Source organism: Cynocephalus volans, chromosome 9 (assembly GCF_027409185.1).
Source record: "Cynocephalus volans isolate mCynVol1 chromosome 9, mCynVol1.pri, whole genome shotgun sequence".
Lineage (NCBI taxonomy): Eukaryota > Metazoa > Chordata > Mammalia > Dermoptera > Cynocephalidae > Cynocephalus > Cynocephalus volans.
Window position 1 is genome coordinate 6407119 of NC_084468.1, and position 24265 is coordinate 6431383.

Below are 24265 nucleotides of genomic sequence, written 5' to 3' on the forward strand. Positions count from 1 at the left end.
GAGGGGTGGGACAGAAGCGAGGTTTGGGGATGAGGGTGAAGGCTCATGGGTAAGACAGGATTCAGGTTTTTCTTGGCACTGGCCAGAACTCAGTTAGAGAATTCCCCAACCTTACCCTTAATTGTTGTGTCTTAGTCCATTCAGGCTGCTATAGCAAAATATCATAAACCAGATAGCTTATAAACAACAGAAATTTGTTTCTCACAGCTCTGGAGGCTGGCAAGTCCAAGATCAAGGCCGGTTTGGTGTCTGTAGGGCCCACTTCCTAGTTCATGGATGTTACATTCTCCCTGTGTCCTCACCTGGAGGAAGGGGCAGACAAGCTCCCTGCGACCTCTTTTATAAGGAAACAGATTCCATTCATAAAGGCAGAGCCCTCATGATCTAATCACCTCCCGAAGGCCCTTCATCCCAAGGATTTCAACATGAATTTGGGGGGGACAAAAACATTCAGACCATAGCAATGTGTGAAATAAATTTCCATTTAGAAAATGCCATTGAATTCAGCAAGAAGAAGGTTGTACAAATAGGTTCTTAGAATTAGGGCTATGTAAGGATGGCAGCTTCTATGCCTGGGGAAAGGTCATGTGTGACTTGCCACTCTCCCTGCAGAGAGAAAAGAATTAGGATGTGTGGGCGTGGGGGTGGGGGTGGGAAATAAACAAGAAGAGCAGAGACACTGAGAGGGAAATTCATTAATCATGTTTGTTTGTGATCACCCAGGAAGCACCAGGTACTTGCTCTTTGTAACAGTCAGTAATTAAACACAGGAGAGGCCGTGGCATGATTTCATGTTCGGGGTCGGAAGAGGAAATGAGACAGGCAGAGAATGTGCCATGGGAGCAGCATGGTGCATGGGCCAGTCCTCAAAGTGACAGGCCTTTGCTAAATGTGGCCCATGTTAGGGGCTGAGGTGGGATTGTCTGTGCACCTTCCACATCTGCTGAGAACCTGACTTAAGGCAGAGCAGTGCTGGGGGCCAACTGTGCCCCCCACTCCCCCGATGGAGAACATAGCCCGGAGTGGGCAGGCGTAGGGCACATGACCATCACGGAGCAGTGTGGCAAGTGCTGTGGAAATTGAACTGCATAAAGCAGAGATGCTGCTAGCATGGGGAGGAGGAAGATAGGAAGAGGGCGACTCTCATAATACCGCACTGGGAGGGGTTACTGACAGGTCTCCAGTTTGGAAAAAGCCCAACAGTCTACTGGTGAGGGCAAATGGGCCATTGATTCCTCTGCAAATTCTCCCCCACAGGACCCCATAGGGCTGAACTGCCAAGCTCTGAGATCCACTGGCTTTTGCAGGTAAGTGAGGCAAATGTGCATTTGCAATCTGCCCACTTTACGTCCCAGATGTGTCTTCTAGATCAGGGGTCTGCAAACATTTTCTGTAAAGAGCCAGATAGTAAATATTTTCAGCTTTGTGGGTCATATCTCCGTTGCAACCACTCACCACTGCAGTCGTAGCCAGAAAACAGCTATATAATATGCAGAAACCCATAGGCATGGCCAATTTGGCCACTCGCAGAAGTTCTAGGTCCTTGCCACCTGCAGTGGTCCCTGGCCCAGTATTATCAATGACATGCCCTTTTGTTAGAAATGCAGAATCTCAGGCCCTACCCGGGACCCGCTGACTCGGAATCTCACACTCACAGGATCATTCCTGAGATGTCACCACTGTGTGCAAGGGCCTCGATTCTATTGTCTGGGAAGTGGAAATGGTTCGCAGCCCCAGCAGGCCGGTGGGTGAGGAGTCCAAGTTCAGTGTTCTGATGAGAGCCCTGTAGGGGGCTCTCGTGTCGTGCCTGTCATGCAGGTGAGGTGCCGATTGCACTTTTGTTCCAGATGAGGCTCTCAAGGATGTCTGTGCAGAGAATGGGCTTGGCAGATAGAGATGGTGTCTCCTGCAGGAGCAGAAGGCAGCCATGCTAACTGCCCATTGTGAAAACTCAGGCTCCTGAAGCTCAGGGCACCTCTTCTCTAACACACCCCACTGAATGTAAAGGTGCCACCTGGCCGCCTTCACGTCGTCCCTGGGGGTCTTGGCTCGTGAGTGGCCAGGGACTGTGATGGTTGACACAGCAGGGAGATGATGAAAGCCATAGGCAGTGCTGTTCTTTTTTGGGGGGGCACTCCCAACACACTAGTGGACGCAGGCAACCTTCTTGCTAATGGGAAAGTACCCTTCAGTTGCTCAGGAAAATTTGGGGAGGAGGATTCTGGGAAAAATGCCAGAATACCTGCTGATAGATGGAAAGGGACTCAGAGGATCCAGATTTGGGTTATTGCTGTAAACGTTGACTCATTTTTACTTACTGGCAGGAGAAGCCTGAGGTTTCCTTCGGTGGAGGCAGGAAAGCCTGGTTGTCACCAGGCTACAGCTTGCCCTGGCATGCATAAATTTCAAATGATACTGTAATCCTCACACAAATTCTTGCTTGGGCACATATTTCTTTAATCAGATTGCTTTCTTTCCAGTGCTGGGCTGTGGCTGTGTCCTCTGGGAACAGGGTTAGGAGCAGCGGGTGGGTTGGGATGGGCTCTCCATTGTGGGCAGCCCCAGGAAAGCACTAGAACCTGGAGAGAAAAATGCCCCAGGAACAGGCAGCGGAGCCAGAGGAGCCAGGAGGGTGCCAAAAGTAAGCTGTCCTGATGGAAAGAATTTGTGTTGGGCTTGCCCTATCTCACTTATTACAGGATTGCCTTTTAGGAGCCACGTGCTGTCAGGTCCAAGGGTGGCGGGTGGCAGGGGGAGATGGGACCTGGCTTCTCAGGCAGCTTGAAGATGGGAGGGTGCGGTGAGATTGGCCCTTGAGAAAGGCCTCCCATAGAGAGGACAGGATGGGCATAGGCAGGGGGATGGGAGACCAAGGAGGATGTGAAAGAAGAAAGCACTGCCTCGTTTGCAGCAGTGTGTGTGTCGTATGGAGGTGTGGTCATCTGAGGACATTTTAAAGAGTGTCCTTCTCTAGGTGGAGAATTGTCTGTACTTTTCCCCCAGTGAATAGATTGTGCCTTTATAAATATGGAATAACAATAAATGATTATGATGATGATATAGGCTGTGATCAAGTTGGGGACAGCCTTGCATGGGTACCGTCAAGCTCAGTGTGATTTTCTTCTGTGGGCACATGCATCGTTGATTTGGTATCCACTACCCCCTCCCAAGCTTCTAATTCAACTTGAGTATCTTCACTCTAAGAGGAACATGGTCCATCCCATCCACCCTGGATTAAAAACAAAGTTGTAAGAAGGGATGTCCAAGAAATAGTTTATTCTGAACAAGGAACAGTGACTTGAACAGAGCCAGGAAATCCAGCGTCTCTAGGGCCACCTCAGCTCTTGCCCCCAATTCATGACCTCAGCCCAGTAAGAAACGTCAAGTGCTTCTGGGGTCACAGGGAAGAGGAGCAGCCCCGGTGTTTCCTGGAGGGGGACAGCACGGTGCTGATGAGGAACTGAAGATGGAAAAGTGCACAAAACAAGTAGACTTACGGGGGCAACTCTATCCAGAAATAGCCTCGGTTTAAAGGAGGAAAATAATGACTGTTTTTTTAAAACAAAAATATAAAACCTCACTGTACATTGAAATGTCTCTTAAAAAGTCAAAGAAATGGTACTGACAGCCCCCAAGATTGGTTTATCCTGTAAAAAGTGAAAAATGGAAGTTGGATAAGAACATAAAAACACAATTGAACTTATGGTCTATACAGACATTAAAGAGCCTAGGCAGAAAAGTTAAAAGAATCCAAAACACAAGACGTGTTTCCACAGAAGACTGACCTGCCCAGTGAGAGAAAGAGGAAATGACCTCCAAATAATAATGATGACAATAGTGACAAAAAAGGCTACACTCGGTGAGTCAGCCAGTGTGCAGGGCGCGTCACATGCAGGACCTCACGTCACCCTCAGCGACCCTGAAAGATCAGCTTTATGACCCCATTTACAAGGGAGGAAACTGACGGCACGATGAGGTGTGTGGCTTGCCTAGGTCTCCGGGTCAGTGAACAGTGGGGCTGGCCTCGGGACACGGGCTGGCTCCGAGGCTGAGATTCACCCACCGTGCCACGGCCTCTCCTGATTCAAAGGCCAGCTGTTCCCTGAACAGATCATAGAGATGTTTGCTTTGTGCGGGTCCGCTTTCCTCCTAGAATAAACTACCAACCACCCATGCTTCCTAAGTTATAAAGAGGGAGCCACCTGTCTTTGCCAGTTGGGAATCCTCCATAAGACAGTGCTGTTGAGCTGATGTTTCACCCTGCCCAGGAAAGAACAGCGGGACAGCTGGTGGAGATTCTGTGCAGGGCTGGGTTTTCAGAGGAGCTCTGATGACACTCAGTAGAAGTCACCCATGATCAGTGTCTTGACTGTCATCTGAATGGGCACCTATGTGCCATCCCAGCACCAGGGGAGGGTTGGGGAGGGAACTGCTGAAATTAAAAAGTGGGGACAGTCTTCTGTGAATAAGGGGAACAGTGCATTGCAGCACGGAGACCTTGGGGATCAGGCTGCTGCACGCCGTGCTGTCTTAGAAGGTCAGAACGACTGCGGCCCCGGCAGTCAGACATTTATTTTATCCTTGGGGCTGCATTTTTTGAAAGTACCATCTAGCAAGCTAGGATGGGCCGAATTGCAGATGTGATACTCTAATTGCTTTTGGGGATGGGAGTGCACTTCAAATACTAAGGTTATGCATGTGTAAACAATTTTATAAATGACAAAGGCTTTGCATGTCTGCTATCTAGTTGTATTCTCACAATAATCTTGTAATTTGAAGTGGGGCAGAGAGCTGTTTAACCCCTTTGGCAGATGCAGAAAACTGAGGCACAGAGAGGGTGTGACTTGTCTGAGGTCACACAGCAAATCAGTCGGGAGCTGGGACCAGAACCCAGGCTTCCCAGCTCCGAGTCCAGGGCTCTTTCAGCATCTGATGTTTTCACGGGTGAGATAGGGACCATTGGGACACAGAAGGGGGCTCTGGGTGGGCAGGGCAGATGCGTGTACAGTCCCGTCGGGCAGCTGCAGGTGGGGCTTAGCTGCTGCAGCCGCGGGAGCAGGCATGGGCGAGGATGTTGTTGTTGCATCCGTCCCGGAGCTTGCTCTGGACCTGGCTCCCAGCTCGGCCTTCAGTGTCTAAGAGCTGGCCGCCCTGCCCCTGCTGCCTCCTGAGCCTGCGGACAAGCACAGCACAGATCTGAGTTAGTGGAGAGGAGTGGGCATGTGGCGACATGTTCAGGAGACACGTGGGTGACAGACGCGGCTCCGGTCCACACCTTCCCCTGCCCAGGGAAGCCCAGCACCCAGGGCTCCAGGTTCTTCACTCTGGAGTCAGATGGGCCTGAGGTCAAAGCCTGGCTCAGGGGCATGCACCTGAGTTACTTAATACACAGAGCCTCAGTTTCTCTGTCTATAAAATGGAGATAATTCCTACCTCATGGAATTTATGGGAGATCAGAGATGTAATGTGCCCAAGTTCGCACAGTCAGTAAAGGATCTCCAGCATCATTCATTCAGTGTATGTGTCCTGAATGCCCAGGCACGTACCAGCACCATGCCTGGGAGCAGGGATACGCTGGCAGGAAAAACAGTCATGTTCTCTGTCCTCATGGAGCTTACTGTCTAGAGGCGAGACAGGCACTAATCCAATAATCCCACAAATATATATCCAAACAGTTGAACACTCAGACTTGCAAAATATCCCATTACAAATCGTGTTAAGAGAGTATCATTATGAACGCTGCATTTCTTAGCTGCTGGCCACCCGGTCCCCTCCCACGTGAGGGAAGAGGTCAGCATTCTGTGTCTGGTCTTCAAGTTTAGGTTCATTCAGTGCACCACAGCTGTGCCTGCACGTGGACGGCCTGGGCAAGAAATGCGATGGAGACTTGAAAGAAATTTAGAGCAGAGAACTCAGCGTAAACCCTGGCTGTCAACGCCTTCCGCTTGGGTTACCCCAGTTCCCTCATCTCAGACTGAAGCCTAAGTCATTCACTTTCCAGGAGGCTAAGGGAGAATGTATGTGAAAGGTCTATAAAGGGCTGGAAATAATGATAATTACTAGTAGTTGTACCTGAAAGACAGATTTCAGCCGGAACTCGATTTTACATCAGCGTGTTTCTGTCAAACAGAGTAGGTTGTCATCACCTGTGGTCTTGTTTTAAGTGAAAGAGTCATCTCACCAAGCAAGCATCTGTGTGTGCTTGTCATGTGCAGGCCACCCTGGGTGATCCTGGGATGAACACAACACAGTCCGTGCCTCTGAGGGTCACAGTCGTGTGTGTGCATGTGAGTGTACACAGCGGGGGTGCCTAGTGTTTGTAGCATGCTGGTATTTGAGTTGTTCAGGTAACACTGAAATGCCAGCAGCCACACTGTGTCTCATAAGACAGTGAATTGTCGGCTCCTGCCCCGTGCACTCTGTGTACCTACAAGGCCCAGGACCAGGTGGGCAATTCCTCTGCCCCTGAGGCTTGCAGTTCTCCAAGTGAGACAACTGGGAAAGATGGTCATGGTTAAAATAAATTGTCCTAGAGGAGGAGGGGGCAGGACCCAGAGGACAGAGCTTGGACCTAGAGGACAAAGCTGGAGGGAAGGGGAGTCTTTAGCGTAAGGAAAGGAGATGGTCACACTTCGTAGGAATGGCTGGGAATTGCCTGGGAATCTCCTTCCCCTGTCCCTTCTCTTTCCTTCCTTCCATTCTAAATGACTCTCTCAGGCACCCCTGGGGAAGCAAATTACATCAAAACTCAGGAAAACTCATATGTCTAAAACACTTATGGGGGTGAAAAGGAAATGGATTACTTCCAAAGTAGGACATCATTGTTTGGTTTACAACTGTAATGCTACATAATTTTCTGGGTATATTGCAAGACAATAAATCCCATTTCTTTTAAATGCCCAAATATTGGCATTTCAGAATTTGAAAATAACATGATATAACCCAAATATATCGAGAACCAGCATTGCTACCTCTAGACTCCTGTACTTCTCTAATTAAAACACAAAGTAAAGCTTCAAAAGCTTAGTAGTAACGAGTTGAGCCTAGTGATGAGGAAGCCCCAATGAGGGAGAGGTGAATGCTGAAATCTTGGTGGATCAGAGAGGGCTTCTGGGAAGAGGCAGCATTTGAGCTGGACTTTGACTGGATGAACTTCCACAGCTGGATATGGAACATGTGTAGCTGGGGGAGGGAGGGAGAAGATTTGAAGTGAAGAGACAGGGGTTGGGTAAGGTACAGAGAGCAGGAAAAACGCTGCAGTCATGACCAGAGTCCTCTCTGGAGCTTAGGGTTCAGCCGCTTCAGCTCTTCTTTTTGGCAGGAGCGTTTTTAAGGAGTAGAATTAGCTGTTTCAAGTCTCTCCTCCTGTGGTGGAGGGACATATGTAGAATACTGTCCCCATGAGTACAGGACGCCTAGAGCAGTAACTAAACGAGGTGTGGGCTCGCTTACCACCAGGTTCAGTGCCTGACCCGGGAGGCAGAATCAAGAAGGAAATACCCTTCTGTAGGCATCCACCCATCCATCTCCAGGTCTACAAGGCTAGGACTCTAACCCAATTCTGGGGGGCTCCAAAGCCTGTGTTTTCCCCACTACATCTGCACTCCCACCCACCCATCCACCCATTCACCATCTACTCATCCATAAATACAACCACCAACCCATCCATTTTCTATCCATCTCTCCATCCACTTTCTTATCATCTGCCATTCATTTGCTCCTCTGTCCAGCCATCCACCTGTCCATCCACTTACTTGTCATCTACCCCATCCATCCACACATCCACCTGTCCATCCAGCTACTTATCCATCTGCCTATTCATCTACTTCATCCATCCAGCTGTCCACTTGTCCATCAGTTCCTTATCCATCTACCCCATCTATCCAGCCATCCACCTGTCCATCCAGCTACTTATCCATCTGCCTGTTCATCTACCTCATCCATCCAGCTGTCCACTTGTCTGTCAGTTCCTTATCCATCTACCCCATCTATCCAGCCATCCACCTGTCCATCCACTTACCTATCCATCTGCCTGTTCATCTACCTCATCCATCCAGCTGTCCACTTGTCCATCAGTTCCTTATCCATCTACCCCATCTATCCAGCCATCCACCTGTCCATCCACTTACGTATCCATCTGCCTGTTCATTTACCTCATCCATCCAGCTGTCCACTTGTCCATCAGTTCCTTATCCATATACCCCATCTATCGAGCCATCCACCTGTCCATCCACCTACCTATCCATCTGCCCACTCATCTGCCCCACCCATCCGCTCTCAAATGCTAATCCATCTACGCCCATTCACCCCCACCCAAATACCTGACCACCCCTCCTCCACCTACCCATTTACCAACCCCTCTCCTTCCCATCTCCTCCCCCATTCATATATGTACCCGTCCATTACTCATCCACCCACTCACCCCCATCGCTCCATCTCATCTGTTCACTGTCCACCCATACACACCCCATCCCCTAGCCTTCCACTTAACCTTTCATGATCTGTGTGCTAGGCTCACAGTTGAAGGGGTCTGGGAGCAGGACAAAGAACAAATAGTGAACGCTGGCTGTGACGATGTCTCTGCAGGAAGGAAGTGGCATGGCATAGCGTTAAAGCCTGGGCTTGGAGCCGGGCTGTGTGACTCTCACCCTGGGTCTGCCACTTACTAGTCATGTGACTTTGGGAGGCTGGATTCAAACCCAGGGCTGTCTGCCTCTAAGACCCCTGCTCTTTCCACTGAATCTTGTGCCATTCACTCTGGATCAGGAAAGAAGAGAGCATGGAATGATTTTTCCACACTCCAAAGGAATTAGAAAGGCTCACATTGCTCAAATAGGAATCCACAAATCAAGACGAAAATATGAAATCATGACTGTTGGCCTCAACAGCTTGCTTACAGGACTACCCTACAGCCCAGTTATCGGTAACTCAGGAGGAAAGAGAAAAGGATTTTACATATGCTACTAGGCCTAGCTCAATTCTACTGATGCAAGTTGGCTAGTAATATCTGCAGTGGCAGGGGCATTTAATTTCTCAGCCAACTTGTCAAATTAATTGTCAGCTTTGTGACCAGAATTCTGAATGATGGATGTGAGTGATCTCAACCCCTTGAACTCAACGATGAGATGCCACAAGGAAGTTCTCTGTGACAGAGAACCTCAATCAACGCGAGTAGGACACAGATTGAAATTGGTAATAAATTGGCTGGAGGCATTTTTCAAAGGCAAAGCATTACACAAGAATAAAATAAAATGGCTGGCAATAAAACTAACTCTTAATGAAGCTTTTACACACCCCCAGGATGGAGTGAGTTTAATACCAATATCGATCTGCCGCAGACTACGCACCAGTGAGGCCTGGCCTCCTATATGAGAGAAACCAGCTTTCTTTGTGCGGTGTGGTTTAGAGCAGTGAAAACATTTTAAAGAACTTTCACACTTATCCATTCCATTTCACACGTTCTCTGCTGTACCTCCCCTGACACTAGAGAATTCTGGAGCGGCAGTGTGATTTGGCGGGAAGAAGGCAGGCTTTGGAGTCTGGCAGAACTAGGTCAGAACCCCAGCTTTGTCATTTACTGGCTGAGTGGCATGGGGGACTTGCTCAACTTCCTGGAGACTCTCTTTCCTTATCTGTAATGTGGGGAAAATAACACCTCCTTAAAGGGGAAAATGAACAAACGAGTGTCCCCTGCCTGCTCTGTAGGAGGTGCTTTATGAAGCACAGCTATTTTTATGATGTTGACTGCAGTATGGACATGCTCCCATTTTACAGATGGGGAAACTGAGGATCAGTAAAGCTTAACTTCCTGCCATGGCTTTGATGAATGTCTCCTGATGAGGTCCCCCAACCCCCAACCCCACATCTGGTTCTGCAGGCCTTGACCTAGGAGGTCAGGGCAGATGACCTGAGGAGTGTAGGGTACTGGGATGCAGGATGCATGGAGTGTCTGAGGTGAAACAGAAGTGGTTGAAACAGGGCAACAGGCCGAGGGAGGGGAGTCCAGCCCCAAAAGTCATAGTGGGGTCCAGAGAGATCTGCAAGCTGGGGAGAACTGGGGCAGATAACTGGAAACTGGAACCTGGTCTTCTATCTGGTATGGGTCTCTCCTCCACTGGGCAAGGGCCACAGCATGCCATCTGTGGCTTCAAGGCCCCCAGCATGGTGACCAGCCTGGGGCAGGTGTAATCATGTGTGCTGGATGGATGGGTGGGTAAATAAAGGAATAAATAGCCCAGACTGGTTTTCACCTTTTATTAGCAAGATGTGTGCACAGATTGGCAGGCTCTGTCTCAACTTCCCAAAGGAGAAAGGAGGCTAGTTGTAACTAAATGGAGTAACAGGTGTCCTAGTGGAACAAAAATTGGATTGCCATTTGCAGAGCTGGTGAGCTGGCAGCCTGTGTGGTCATCAATTTGCATGAGTTAACATGCATGGAGATTTTGCTCTGTGGCTGAAGGGTTTGGTTGGGTTAGGCTGCTTATTATTTTGTGTGCATGAGTGTGTATATGTTGATTAAAAAAAATAAAGGCAAGATAACATTTGACACAACGTTTGATTTAATGGCACTATATTGGCGTGATAGTTTTGTACATAATATTACTAGTAAACGCTTGTGCAGTGCTGATCGTGTTATAGGGGCTAAGTGCGTAACATGTTAATTCATTTGCCCTTACAATAATCCTATGAAGTAGGTATTAACACTCCACTTCACAAATGGGGAAAGTGAGGCACTAGTGTGAGGTCTAAGGTCACAAAGCCAGCAAGGATCAGGATCCAAACCCAGTCAGCCTGGCTCCAGAGTCTGCCTTTTCAGCAATTGTATATACTCTCCACGGTTCAAAAACAAAGCAAAACAAAACAAACGAACAAAAAAGAGTTGAAATTACTGGAAAGTTTTGGAAGGTCACACCAAACTGAACAATGATCATCTGCTCAGGGAGGGAGGACAGATGTTGAAGGGAAGAAAGCAAAAATTCATCCTGCATAATTGTGCATACACCACGGAATCCTGCTCTAGAATGCCTGCAGAAACCCAGCCAGCCTTACCCAACCCCCCCTCCCACTGCCCGGATAGCCCATTCCCCCTGGGAACAGCTCAAATCCTTACAGACTTTTCCTTCCCATAGAATTGGAACTGAGAAATCTGCTCCCTGATAGCCCCCCACCCTATGCAACACTGGCCTTAGGTCTGCTTTCTGGTGTCATTCGGATGATTCTAGTTTCTGTCTCTTGGGATATTCTTCTGATTCTCAGAAGCACCCTGGGCTGACCCTCTTCTGTCTTCCTGAATCCATTCCTGCTCCACCTCCACCTGCTCTCAGCCTGGGAGTCTGACTCTAGGAGCCATATCCAAGGTGCCCATCCCCCAGGAGCCTGCACTCGAGAGCCTGCATAGAAGCCTCACCCAGGCTTCTAACTGGGCAGGGCCTATGGGGAGCCCTGGTAGAGATCGGAAAGAGCCAGGGAGTCAAGCTTGGGCACTGATTTCCCAGCTCCTCCCTGCACTGTGGCCTTGAGCACTGGAAGGTCACTGCTCCAATCAAGGCAGCCCCCTCCCCAGTGCTACCAGGGACGGTCTTGTCCCCTCAGCCTCCTCCAGCCTCCAGGTGGTAGCAGCATGGCTGTTGTGAGGCCCCCAGTGATGCACTGGCTTCTATGGTGTCCCTTCACCCACCTCTATGTAAATGGCCCTTTGTAAACAAATTCTCCTTTGAATGTTTCCTGGGAGGCTGACTGATACATCTTTCCAGTCTCCCAAGTGATTTCTCTTCCTTAAATAAAAACTCAGTATAACTAGCAGTTCCGCTTTCAAACCTCATCACTTACTGGGAGGGTCATCTTGTAGCAATGCTTATCTCACAAATGCAATAACAACCTTTGGCCAGAAGTATTCAGATTCTGGCTAGCAGCTGTTGCCTGAAGCAAAGCATATTTGAGGAAATCTGGGACGAGCCAGTGAACCATGGATGTGACACAGCAAGATGCAGTGAGTTACCTCCCACCCTCTCCTCTCACTCTGGCGAAACTGAAGGCATGACAGTCTTGGGTTTCTGAGTAACGGGGGATTGGTATGTGTTGTCATTCAACACCTTCTCATCGAAAACCTACCCGCACCCATCAGGATAGGCATAAATGACGCCCAGGCTGAGGGGGACAAAGGGACATCAGGAGAGTAACTGGATGGTTGTAGCTCACATGGCTTCTCAGGGGGGCCTGGTTTCACATGCAGGACTTTGCTCTTCCCGGCTTCCCAGAGAAGCAGCCTTTCCACTGCTCCGTCCTGGGCACCATTGTTGGCAGATTTCCCTCTTGTGTGTCAGCTGGCTTAAGGGTGGAGGCTTGCTGGGTTCTCCCTGATGTGGGTGGGGGTGCAGGAAGGACCTGCACTGGTGGCCCAGTGGATGGGCAGTCGCTAAGGTGCTCACCAAACATTCTGCTGGCCTCTCCCCCCAGCACAGTAGGACTGCACTTCCTGTCCCCCTTGGGGCTGCGTGGGGCCCCGTGACTAGCTGTGGCCAGTGAGTGTGAGTAGAGTGCCTTGTGCTACTGTCAGCCTGCAGCACCTATTTGCCAATGTGAGACTCTCCAGAGGTCCCTCTGTCTCCACCACTGTGATGCTCCAGATACCACCTGGAGCAAGGAGGACAGTGATCTGGGAGCAGCAACCCTGGCTGACCTGCCATGGACATACAGAGTGGGCAAGAACCAAGCGTTGTCGCTGCAAACCCCAAACAAAATTGGGGGTTTGTACCTGGTTATAGGCTCAGAGAGGGGATCCGGAGGTCCAGACACTGGTCTGTTGGTGAATAACGACCTGAGCCCAATTCTGAGCCAGACAGTTCGCACCAGGAAACCCCTGTGGCTCTAGACAGGAATGAGCTCTTTGATGGTCAAAGGGCCTGAGTTAGTGGTCCACTTTATGCCTGGGCAGCTGGCCCTTCCTGCAAGTCCTCCTAAGCCCCCCAACCCCATCCACCTATGGTTTCCATGGCCCTCCTGCCCAGAGGTGGGAGGGGAGCAGCCAAGCGAGGAGACCGCGCCCTCTCCTTCCTGACTTGCTCCAGCCCTCAGTTGCTGTTGCCTTCTCTTCTTTCCTCTCCTGGACCCTGTTAACCCTGCACTATCATCTCTACTTCCCAAGTGGAGCAGACTGCCATTATTTTGTCTTTCTAACATTTAGTTTAAACAGGGGCTGCCACCTTTTTATAAACTTTACCTGCCAGGTCCATGGCTATTGGTCTAAGGGTGGGCACCTGACCCACGCTGGGCCAATTCAGAGCCATTCCCTGGGATGCTTGACTTGGAGATCAGAAACACTTTGTCCTTTGGCCTTCCCTCTGCTCTGTCTTATCTACTTTGTGTCTGGTGGTAGAGCTGGGAGCCTCTGCAGCTCTCAGCACTCATGTCTTCCACTGTGTGGAAAGAACTGGTTTACAGCAGAAGAAAATAAATCCAATGTGCAGAAAAGAAGAAACAGCTGGGAGAAGGAAGAAGCCAGTGATGGTAGGATTCTTGGCCTGGATCCCCCTTACCTTGGGTCCCATTGCACCCCAGCCCTTCCAGTGGCCACGTGACACTTCCAATAAGTTCTCATTTCACCTAAATGGTTTGATTTTTATATTCATCTCTTGCAGCCATAACAGTCTCACAGAATCCATCAGTTATGCTGGTCCCTGTCTCTCTAACCTCCCAGAGCCACACCTTTTCTAGGCTAAGCGATGGGACTATTAATACATTCTTAACACAGAGCTTTGCAATATACAAAGTACTTTTGCATACGTTCCTACTGAATGCAATTTCGAAAACAATTTTTTATATTTTCCACCAAGCTTCACAGAACCCTGTTCCTTTCACTGTCTAGCTGGTTGCTCAGCAGAACCCCAGGGAAGGCATAACTGCTGTATTTGTTTTCATCCCCATTTGGTGCATGAGGTTCAAGGACCTTTGAGTCATTTGGCCACAGCCACACAGTCAGCTAGCAGCAGAACCAGAACTGAATGGAGATTTGACTTCTGGTGGGACCCTCTTTCTAGCTTCTCTCAGCCAACCTCAGAATCACTGGCTTTGCACACTATTTCAACGAACACCTATTATTTTTTGTCTCTGCTGTGCTTTGAGGCTTAAAGTATAGATTTCTTCACATAGGATCTTTTCAGATCAAAATTCTAATATCTTTTTCCCAAATGCTTAATAGTTGTTAAATGCCCTGCACATATTTGCTCATGAACAAGAGAGACCATCTCATTGGAACTCTTTGCATTAATTCTCCCTCCCACTGATTCTCACCATCTGTTGTCAGTCTTACTGATCAATCACACTAATGTTCACGGCCTGCCCTGGATCCTTGAGGCGGCACACAGTAGCCCACTGTAATGTGGAGTCCTGGGTCTGATTTCACGCTTCACCAGCTGAACGATCTTGGGCAAGATGTTTTACCTTTCTGAGCTTCAAACTTCTGTCTGTGAAATGGGAGTAATGGTTCAACCTGGCCTACAGTATAGACTTCTAACTAGGTTTAAATATGATAAGATATGCAAAAGAGCTTCAAGAAACTGTGCAAAGGTCAGCTGGTAAGAATGGGGCACCTTACAGTTGCTAATAATATCTCTATTAACATAGATATGTGTGCATGTGTGTAAAATCTCTACTAATTCATTTGTGTCAAATGTCAATATTTACTAAATCATGGTAATTTTTATTTATTTTACATTATTTATTTGTAAAATAATTTTTCTGATAGTAATAGGCATGCTTAAAATTGTGGCTGAAATTTGGGAAACATCACGGTTTAAACGGTGAGATGGCACTGCCAATCAGGGAGCCTTTGGCAGTGCCTAGAAGGTTTATTTATTTCCTTGGGCTGCCTAGCAAATTTTCATAAACTGGGTGGCTTTTAAAATAACAGAAAATAATTCTCTCACAGTTCTGGAGACCAAAAGTTTGAAATCGAGCTGTTGGCAGGGCCATGCTAAGTCTGAAGGCTGTGGGGAAAACCCTTCCTTGCCTCTCCCAGCTTCTGGAGGCAGCCGGCGATCCTTGGCCACCACCAGTATCCTTGGATTGTGGCAGCATCTCTCCAATCTCTTGCTCCATCTTCACATGGCCTTCCTTCCTGTGTGTCATTGGATTTCGGGCCCACCCTAATCCAGTATGACCCCGTCATAACTTGATTAATTCTGTAAAAACCCTGTTTCTAAATGAGGTCCCATTCGCAAGTACTAGGGGTTAGGATTTCAATGTATCTTTTTGGGGGACACAATTCAGCTCACAGCAGAAGAGTCTCAGGCAGAGAATCTAAGGCTCCCCCACCCCACAAGAAGCCTGAGTGTAAAATGACAGCCAGATAAAGCAGTGGAAATCAGCGCTGAGACTGGTGAGAGAAGTTACTGATTGCCCCTAAGCGCTTATTGCAGAACATCTTACGGTTTGTATTGCATATTTTACACACATTCCTAGCAGTAGCAATCATTTGCTTCACTTGGTTATTTTAATTAAAGGGTACATATTTAATGAGGAGGTGCACAGTCCTCAACCAGGCCCCCATCTCCTCCTCTCAACCTATTTCCCCCCCTCTTCCTCTCTCTTCCTCCCCCCAACTGCTCTGCAACATCTTAGAATGTAAAATAAAAATAATATTAATAAATACATTAAAAAAAAATAAAGGTCATATATTTATAAAAAATTAAAAGTGAGAGTCAGAGCATACAGTGACAAAGAACACGGGCTTGAGAATCCCCCATGAGCTTGAGACTCCTGTGGAATCCCGACTCTAAGGAAAAGGCTTGACAGTGAACCCAGGCAATGGCTCATTCTCCAGAGATGTCAGTACTTTCAAGACTGTGTGAGGATGACTTGTAGATCAAATGTAAATATATATGAAACACCAAGCACAGTGCATGGCATATAACAGCTTTTCAGTATACCCCAAAATTGATAGTATTTTCCATGTCTCTTATTGGCTGAGATTTATATGTCTGGATCGGCCACCCTTTTTAAACCAAGCTGCAGTTTCCTTTGATAGAGACCTGAGTGAAACTGACATAGGGCCCTGATTCCCATGCAATTTCCTGAATTCGAGTTCTCATGGAACTGAGATTCTTCAGTCTAACGGCATTTTAGGCTAACTTCATCTCTGGCTGAACTTCCTCCTGCTGTTTCAGGTCACTGAGCTGATTTCCCCAGCCGTTTTCCTGCATGGTGGAGAGGCATCCACTCTGCTCTGTGTTTCAAGGTTCCCAGCAAGCCTGGCCCTGCCTTGCTCGGTCACCTGGGCTCCACGCTTCCTCCCCCTCCTTGGGCAGTAAATCCTCTAGATTTGTCTGAGTCTAGGGTCTGACTCCATTTGAATCAGAGTCAGTTTTGCTAACTGTGAAACAGGAATAAAAACACCTACTGATAGAATCTTGAGAATGGGACGAGAAAATGGCTGCTGAGTAGCCCCAACCGCCCCCCCCCCCAGGTTGCAGCACATAGAAGGTGGTGGTCTTGACTCTAAGTGGCCTTTCCCATTTATTGTCACCTAGAAGATCAAGATATGGGCACCAACGTTTAATTTCGAAGAATGGAGAGAACCTAAATGTGCTAGCCTTGATTCAAAGTTTGCTGCTTCCTGGCAATGGGATTTGAGGGAAGAGGCCGAGGGCAAAGGGTTTTCCCCATTTAACAGATTAATCTGCTAAATACAGAGACTAACCAATCTTTTTCCTGCTGGTGGACTTGTTGAAGAGATAAGGTGGATGTCAAAGTGCTTTGCAAATGGCACAGGCCGTAGTAAAGTCAAGAAGTCCTTGAAATCCAGCCCAGTCCCTTGATGGCACACAAGAGGAACTGAGGCAGAATGGCCTGGTACCCTATCAGGGTCTCTGCACTGTTGGCAGCAAGACCAGGACCTGGCCAGGTCCTTCGGGTTCCCACTCCTGAGATGAGTCACAGCCCTCATGCAGTGCTGGCTCCAGCTCCCAGGGGCTCCAGGCCATGTTGGAGGGCACCTGTCACACTGCTGGGGTCCTTCAAAGCCAGTCCTCCAGGGAGGCCACCTGCACAGATGAAGTCAGCAAGCTTTCACTATATTTTGGCTGTTCACCTCGCCGCAGCCTTAGTCTGGGCACTCTCTGTCCCCAGCTGAGTGTGGCTGTGGTTTGCTGCTGTCATGTTGTCAGAGGAGGGGGAAGGAGGAGGGACCATGGTCATGTTCATTTGTACAATCTTGCACTTGAACTGTCTGGGTTCTCCAACAGATGGTGTCTACAGGGAGAGCAGCAACTCCTTGTCCAACATTTACCCAGCACTTAGTGAGCACAGAGAGAGGCCGTTTGCATTTTGGGTTGGTGCTTGAGCTCTGGAGCCACCTGCCTCCCTGGAACCGTGGCTCTGCCACTGCTTAGCTGTGTGCCCTCAGTCCACTCTGTGCCTGCACTTCCTCACCTGGAGGCAGGTGATGAGAGTAACCAGCTCACAGGATGGACAGACAGACTAAGGAGTGGAGAGTGGTAGAGAGGGTGCTCGATAAAAATGAGCTCCAGTGACCATCTGAGGTGTACAAGCCACTATGTCCCTCAGTTCTGCACTGGAGAGAAACTGCGAGAACAACCACTTGTGGAGAGTGACCCCTTCCTCCATGTCATACAGCTCAGTCCACCAGGGTGTGAGCTCCCGGCGGTGTCCCCTGTGCCTGACCCCAGGGAGAGGCTGAACGAACATCCACTGAACAACTGGACAAAAGCCCACGTAGCAGAGAGGGCCCAGGAGCCAGGCGGTGAAAGGCTACTTTCACGTCCCTCCTATTCCAGTTAAGGGCTGCCAGACCGTGGGAGCACTAAAGCCTGTCCCTTAGGAAACTGTGATAGGTGAGGAGGAAAGCAGTGGTCCTCAACTGGGGGCGATCTTGCCTGCAGGGAACACTTGGCAATGTCTGGAGGCATTTTTGGTTGTCACATTACAGAGGTGCTCCTGGTATCTCGTGGGTCGAGGCCAGAGATCCTGCAATGTGACAGCTGCCACACCAGAGAATCAATGTCAGTAGTCATCAAACATCAATAGTGCCAAAACTGAGAAACCCTAGATTAAAGGAACATGATCTAAAACCATAAAGTCATACACAAATGTTGGCTGTTATTAGCATAAATAGTATTAAGTGTAACAAATACGATTTTAGATTTTTAAGATGTAATATTTTCAAGGACTAAAAAGGTAGCTTTACTATGATTTTAAATCTGTTTTTGTCTATTTAAGAGATGACAAGGATAGAAAATTCAGCTCCTTAAATTTCTTTCTCACTAGGGACTCCTTATTCTGCAAAATTCTGCCAAATGCTATTAAAAAGACCTCTTGGAAAAGTCATCCCTGCTTGGATCTTTGGCCAAAAATAGAATGAGCGCCATGGTGCATTTCTCAAACTAATGGAAGCTTCAGCTGCAAGGCCTTCAGAGCCTGATCAGCCCCTGAAAGCAGGTATACCACCTGGCTCCACGGCCTTTTGCCAGCTGAGACCACTAGCCAATAATCAGCTGCATTTCCAGAAAAGTAGGCAGTGACCATTTCAATTTTATTCTCTGTTTAGAAACTGAGGTCCAGAGAGGTTAGAGCCAGGACGTCTCCTCTATCCCCACAGTGGCCTGTGCATGTCTCCACCCAACACTCCCTGCACTGTGGGGCAATTGACCCCCTACAGGCTGTGGGCATCCTCGGGACACAGGTCCTGCTAGACGCATTTCTGTGTTCCCAGGACCCAGTCCAGGATCATGAGAGATCTGTCCAATGACTGAATGAAAATCTCCTGTGGGGGCAGATGTGGTTGACATCCTGCCCATGATCCCTCGGCTCCCACTCACTGCTCATGATGGCTTCTTCATCACAGTGGGAGTTGCAGGGACTTTCTCTCTGCCCAAGAGCCTTTTCTAGCCGAGAAAGCATACCTTGCTTCATGCAAGAGGCAGTCACCTGTGCAGGGAGTTCAGACCCCCGGGAGCATCCTTTGGCCAGCGAGGGCTGAGGGGTGCAGATGAATGCCCAGGGTAGGGGAGACAGAGCTGGGAGCATTTGCAGCCTTCAATGGAGGATTCTTGTGACTCAACTCAGAACTGACTAGAGGATTCACCGATTGGGCACTCTGGTCTCCTGCGGAAGTTCTCAAACTATTAGGTGTCAGAATGACTCGAACAACATGTTAAAATGCAGATCCCCAGGCCCAGTCTCTCAGCTTCTTCTCAGAAGCTATGGGTTAGGGTGCTGTGTTAGTGTCCTAGGGCAGCCATTACAAAGTACCACCAACTGGGTGGCTTAAAATAATAGGAATCTATCCTCTGATAGCTCTGGAAGCTAGAAGTCTGAAATCATGGTGTTGGCAGGGTTGGCTCCTCCTGAGGGCTCTGAGAGAGAATCTGTCCCAGGGACAGCCAGCAATCCCTGGCATTCCTAGGCTTGTGGGTGCATCTGTCTCCCTCCTCACATGGCCTTCTCCCTGTGCCTTTGTCTTTTCTCTTATAAGGGCACCAGACAATTTGGATTATAGCCCGCCCTACTCCAATGTGACCTCATCATAACTCGGTGCATATGCAAAGGCCCTATTTTGAAATAAGGTTACATTCACAGGTCCAGGGGCTAGGACTTCAACATATCTTTTTGGGGTACACAAGTGCAACCCATAACAGGTGCAGAAACTCTACCTGCCAGCAGGCCCCCAGGCTATTCTGACATTGACTCCTGGGACCACGGCCCCAGTCTGATTCGTCTTTGTGGCCCCCACTATGCAGAAGAGGCCTGCAGCCCCCTCCCCCAACATCGAGCAGGAGTGGTCTCTCGCAGCTCACAGCCAGGTGTGGGGGGAATGAAAGGAGACGGAGCCGCAGGGGATGCCAGGGCCTGGTCCCTGCAGGCACGACCACAAGCCTGGCTCAGCCTCAGCTTCCCCACCAGTCCTCCCACTCACCTCACCGTTGATGTGGGGATGAAGGTAGTCACCTTAATTTTCCAGTTACTCAAGTGCCCACACAGCAGGTGCCTCACACATGGGATTGCAGAAAGAAGTGCAGGATAAACAGGTCCCATTTCTTTCTTGGTTTGAAGGGAAAACTCTTGGTTTGGGGCAGACCATGCATTGTGAATCGACTTCTCATGGTCGTTTTCACAGCTGAGAACCTCTGGGGGGTGGGGGGCTTTGGGTGGATGGAACGTCGCTTCCTCCCACGTGGAGGAGCAGGGATGGGTCCGACGTGGGGGCGTTACCTATTGCTCAGGTGGCATCTTGGGGGTACATGGCCAAGCCCTTCCACCTGGAGACCCTTATATGGTGGGTGAGGGGAGGCACACCTGCTGTGATGGGTAGCCTGTCAAGGCCACTGAGGGAGCAGAGAGGCAGGGACAAAGTAGCAGGAGCCCCAGGTCAGAGCCCAAGCTGACAGCCCCGCCATGGCCAAGTTCCTCTGTGCCTACTGCTGTTGCAGATGCTGTCGCCTCCACTCGCGTCTGGATAACATGACTTCTACCCACTTTACTGTGCCAGCTCCTGCAGACTGTATGCCAGCCTCACTTCAAACCATGACTGCACGCCTCAAAGGGCCACTGCTCTTGACCTTGTGGCACCCGCCTCTCCATGCCAGCATCCTGGGAGCCAGCGCAAGGCTACCACAACTATCCACATGTCTCTGGGCCACCCGAAGGCCCAGAGCAGTGGAGCCAGCACCCTGCTCAGGCCACACGGCAGAGGCAGGGTCGGGCCTGTCTAATTCCATGTCTGGGCACTTCACCCCTCCAGGGCCCTGCATCTCAACCACTGACACCTGCCCTTCCAGTGTCAGGGCTGGCTTCATCAGGGACCCTGATTCTTCCAGGGAGACCTCAGTCGTTCTGGACAGGCTCTGCATGGAGGACTTACTTCTCTCTGTTGAAGATGATGAATTCCTTCCGCACCGTCTCCAAACACTGCTGCAGGTGTCCATTCTGTCAAAGAGCACAAAGAGGTGACCAAATGGCAGAGCATCGTCCAGGGAGATGTGGCAAAGGAGCAGTGGAGGGCGGTAGGTTGATCTAAATGGGAACCACGATACCCAGGGCATAGGCGCCAGCTAAGAGGCTGGGGCAGGCCCAGGTGGTATGGGTGGCTGTGTCCAAGTGGAGCCTGGCAGACAAAGATGTTTTTCTCAATTTTAAGTCATTAAATCCAACTTGAAAGCTGTGTTAGAATGGAATGTGGACTGAAAATTGTGAGCTCCGTCTCCTGCTCATTGGAATGGTCATTGGGTCTACTTAAGAGACACGCAGGAGAAGAAATTCCCCACTGCCATGCAAGGGGCTCATTCTCTTCAGGAACAGGCACCACAGATGCCCTGTGACACACGTCTTAGCAGCTGCCCAAATGCCACACGGGAACCACACATCTGTGTGGGAAACATGCTCCCCTCTGTGCTCCCTCAGGAATGCACAGTTGGGGGGTCCCTGCCCACTTCCCTCAGGAATGCACAGTTGGAGGCCCTGCACATTTCCCTCAAGAATGCACAGTTGGGGGTCCCTGCCCACTTCCCTCAGGAATGCACAGTTGGAGGCCCTGCACACTTCCCTCAAGAATGCACAGTTGGAGGCCCTGCACACTTCCCTCAAGAATGCACAGTTGGGGGTCCCTGCCCACTTCCCTCAGGAATGCACAGTTGGAGGCCCTGCACATTTCCCTCAAGAATGCACAGTTGGGGGTCCCTGCCCACTTCCCTCAGGAATGCACAGTCTGGGGCCCCTGCCCACTTCTCTCAGGAATACACAGTTGGGGGGTCCCTGCCCACTTCCCTCAGGAATGCACAGTTGGGGGTCCCTGCCCACTTCCCTCAGGAATGCACAGTTGGGGGGTCCCTGCCCACTTCTCTCAGGAATACACAGTTGGGGGGCCCTGCCCACTTCTCTCAGGAATGCACAGTTGGGGGGTCCCTGCCCACTTCCCTCAGGAATACACAGTCGGGGGCCCTTGCCCACTTCCCTCAGGAATGCACAGTTGGGGGGCCCTGCCCACTTCTCTCAGGAATACACAGTTGGGGGGCCCTGCCCACTTCTCTCAGGAATACACAGTTGGGGGGTCCCTGCCCACTTCCCTCAGGAATGAACAGTTGGGGGGCCCCTGCCCACCTCCCTGAGGAATGCACAGTCTGGGGCCCCTGCCCACTTCTCTCAGGAATACACAGTTGGGGGGTCCCTGCCCACTTCCCTCAGGAATGCACAGTTGGGGGGTCCCTGCCCACTTCTCTCAGGAATGCACAGTTGGGGGGTCCCTGCCCACTTCCCTCAGGAATGCACAGTCAGGGGCCCCTGCCCACTTCCCTCAGGAATACACAGTTGGGGGACCCTGCCCACTTCTCTCAGGAATACACAGCTGGGGAGCCCTGCCCACTTCCCTCAGGAATACACAGTTGGGGGTCCTGCCCACTTCCCTCAGGAATGCACAGTCAGGGGCCCCTGCCCACTTCTGTAACAGGTGCAACTGGTGTGGGGCCTCAGGCCCACGAGGATTTTACGGGCTACGAAAATGTTTTAATTTCTTTTAAAATAATAAAAAGTGAGCTTTTAGCATTAAAGGTCACCGTCATACCAATGTGGTCATGAAATATTATTGTAAATGTATTTTTATAGAGGAAGGGGCTACTGTAGGTTGAGTTATGTCCCTCTGCCAAAGTATGTTCCAGTCCTAAGGCCTGGTATCTGTGAATGTGACTTATTGGGGAATGGGGTCTTTGCAGATCTCACACATTAAGATGAGGCCACAGTGAAGTAGGGTGGGCCCTAAATCCAGTGAATGGGGTCCTCATAGGAAAGCCATGTGAAGACACACAGAGACACAGTGAGAAGGCCACGTGAAGACGGAGGCAGAGATCGGAGTGATGAGTGTGCAAGCCACGGATCGCCAAGGACAGCAGGTGACAAGGAAGCTGGGAGAGCCGAGGTGGCCCCATCTCCTACGGACTTTGGATAGACCATGACTCTGTCGATACCTTGATTTCCGGCTTCTGGCCTCCAGAATTGTGTGAGAGTAAATCTGGGTGGTTTGAAGCCACATGGGTTGTGGTACATTGTTACGGCAGCTGGGGACTGTGAAAGTTGTCAGAATCAAACGGGGTCACTTGTATCAAAATAAATGCAGGAAGCCACGAGGTGAAGAGGGGAGGGCCTCACACACACGTGCCTACGACAAGAACCATCACAAGGACTCCCTGTAACGAGAACTTCTGCCAAGGACGTTTCAAACTGCAGCTTGCTGGGTGAGTCACGAGGACAGCTAACTGGATACACACGAACCTGACGCACTGTCTCCACGAACGAACCGGCATCAACTCCTGCCATAAGCCCCTGTAACCAATACTCTCTTTGTTTCAAAACAAATTATGTGTACTTTTTCCTTTTGCCTTTAAAGCTCCCCCTTGCTGCAACCTCTTTGGATATGCCTATGGTCCCCATAGCCCGTGTTTCCCAAATTTGCAAATCCCTGTGCACTCCCAGATAAACTCATTGTCACTGAAGAATCTCTCTATCATTTGGGTTGACATAGCTAATGCAGAGGCCATAAAGGCAAAAGAGCCCAAGGCCCAGGGGAGTCCTAAGGCAGCCCTGGGGTCTCCACAGTGTCAGATCTTCCTACGGGTGTGTCAGGACCACTCCTACAGTGTGATGCTACTCAAAACCATGTTGTCCTCCTTGCCGAGAGCTACTTGAGGCTCCTGCACCAGGACAAGTGCTAACGTGTGAACGCCTCCATCTATAGCAATTCTTTCATGGTTTTGTACTTTGATAATGGCATTTTATTTACTGCAAAAAAGGGTAATTGGACGGGAGAAGTGAAATACCCCTTTTTGGCTAAAAAGTAGACTTGCTCAATTATCTCCTCCTCCTTGAGACTGCTCCAGAGAAAGTGCTCACCAGGGGACAGCTGTCCTTTGTGCCATCTTTGGACCTGTTCTTTGCCAACCTCTTCTTCTTTTTGTGAAGTGGCTTGGATTCTAGAATCATTTCTTCAAGTTCAAATGTGGGATCACAATTCAGTCTCCCTTTCTAAAGGAAAGTGGAAAAGAGAACATGGTTTGTGTGTGTTCCACCTATCACTATTTCTTTTCTTTCATTCATTCACCCAATCAATCATTCATTCAACAAATAATGGTTAACTACTACTGTGGGATACATTGATCACATTTTTTTCCTCCAATGATAAAAAGCAACACGTCCTCACACATACATCATTCATTTATGTGCATAATCCCATCCCCAGGGGCGACCCTACCTCTGTTAATGTCCA

At 49.6% G+C, this 24265-nt stretch overlaps 1 protein-coding gene across 2 annotated transcripts in view; it reads right to left on the reverse strand.

Moving 5' to 3' along the window:
* Positions 1-5034: 5034 nt before the first annotated feature.
* STK32B (serine/threonine kinase 32B) overlaps positions 5035-24265 on the reverse strand; it is a 369695-nt gene continuing 350464 nt past the window's right edge. For both annotated transcript variants that reach the window (XM_063108413.1, XM_063108412.1), the window contains 3 exons: positions 23893-24024; positions 20876-20940; positions 5035-5173 (listed from right to left, as the gene is read on the reverse strand). In XM_063108413.1, coding sequence (XP_062964483.1) covers positions 5035-5173; positions 20876-20940; positions 23893-24024 — 336 coding nt within the window. The remainder of the gene's footprint in view (positions 5174-20875; positions 20941-23892; positions 24025-24265) is intronic.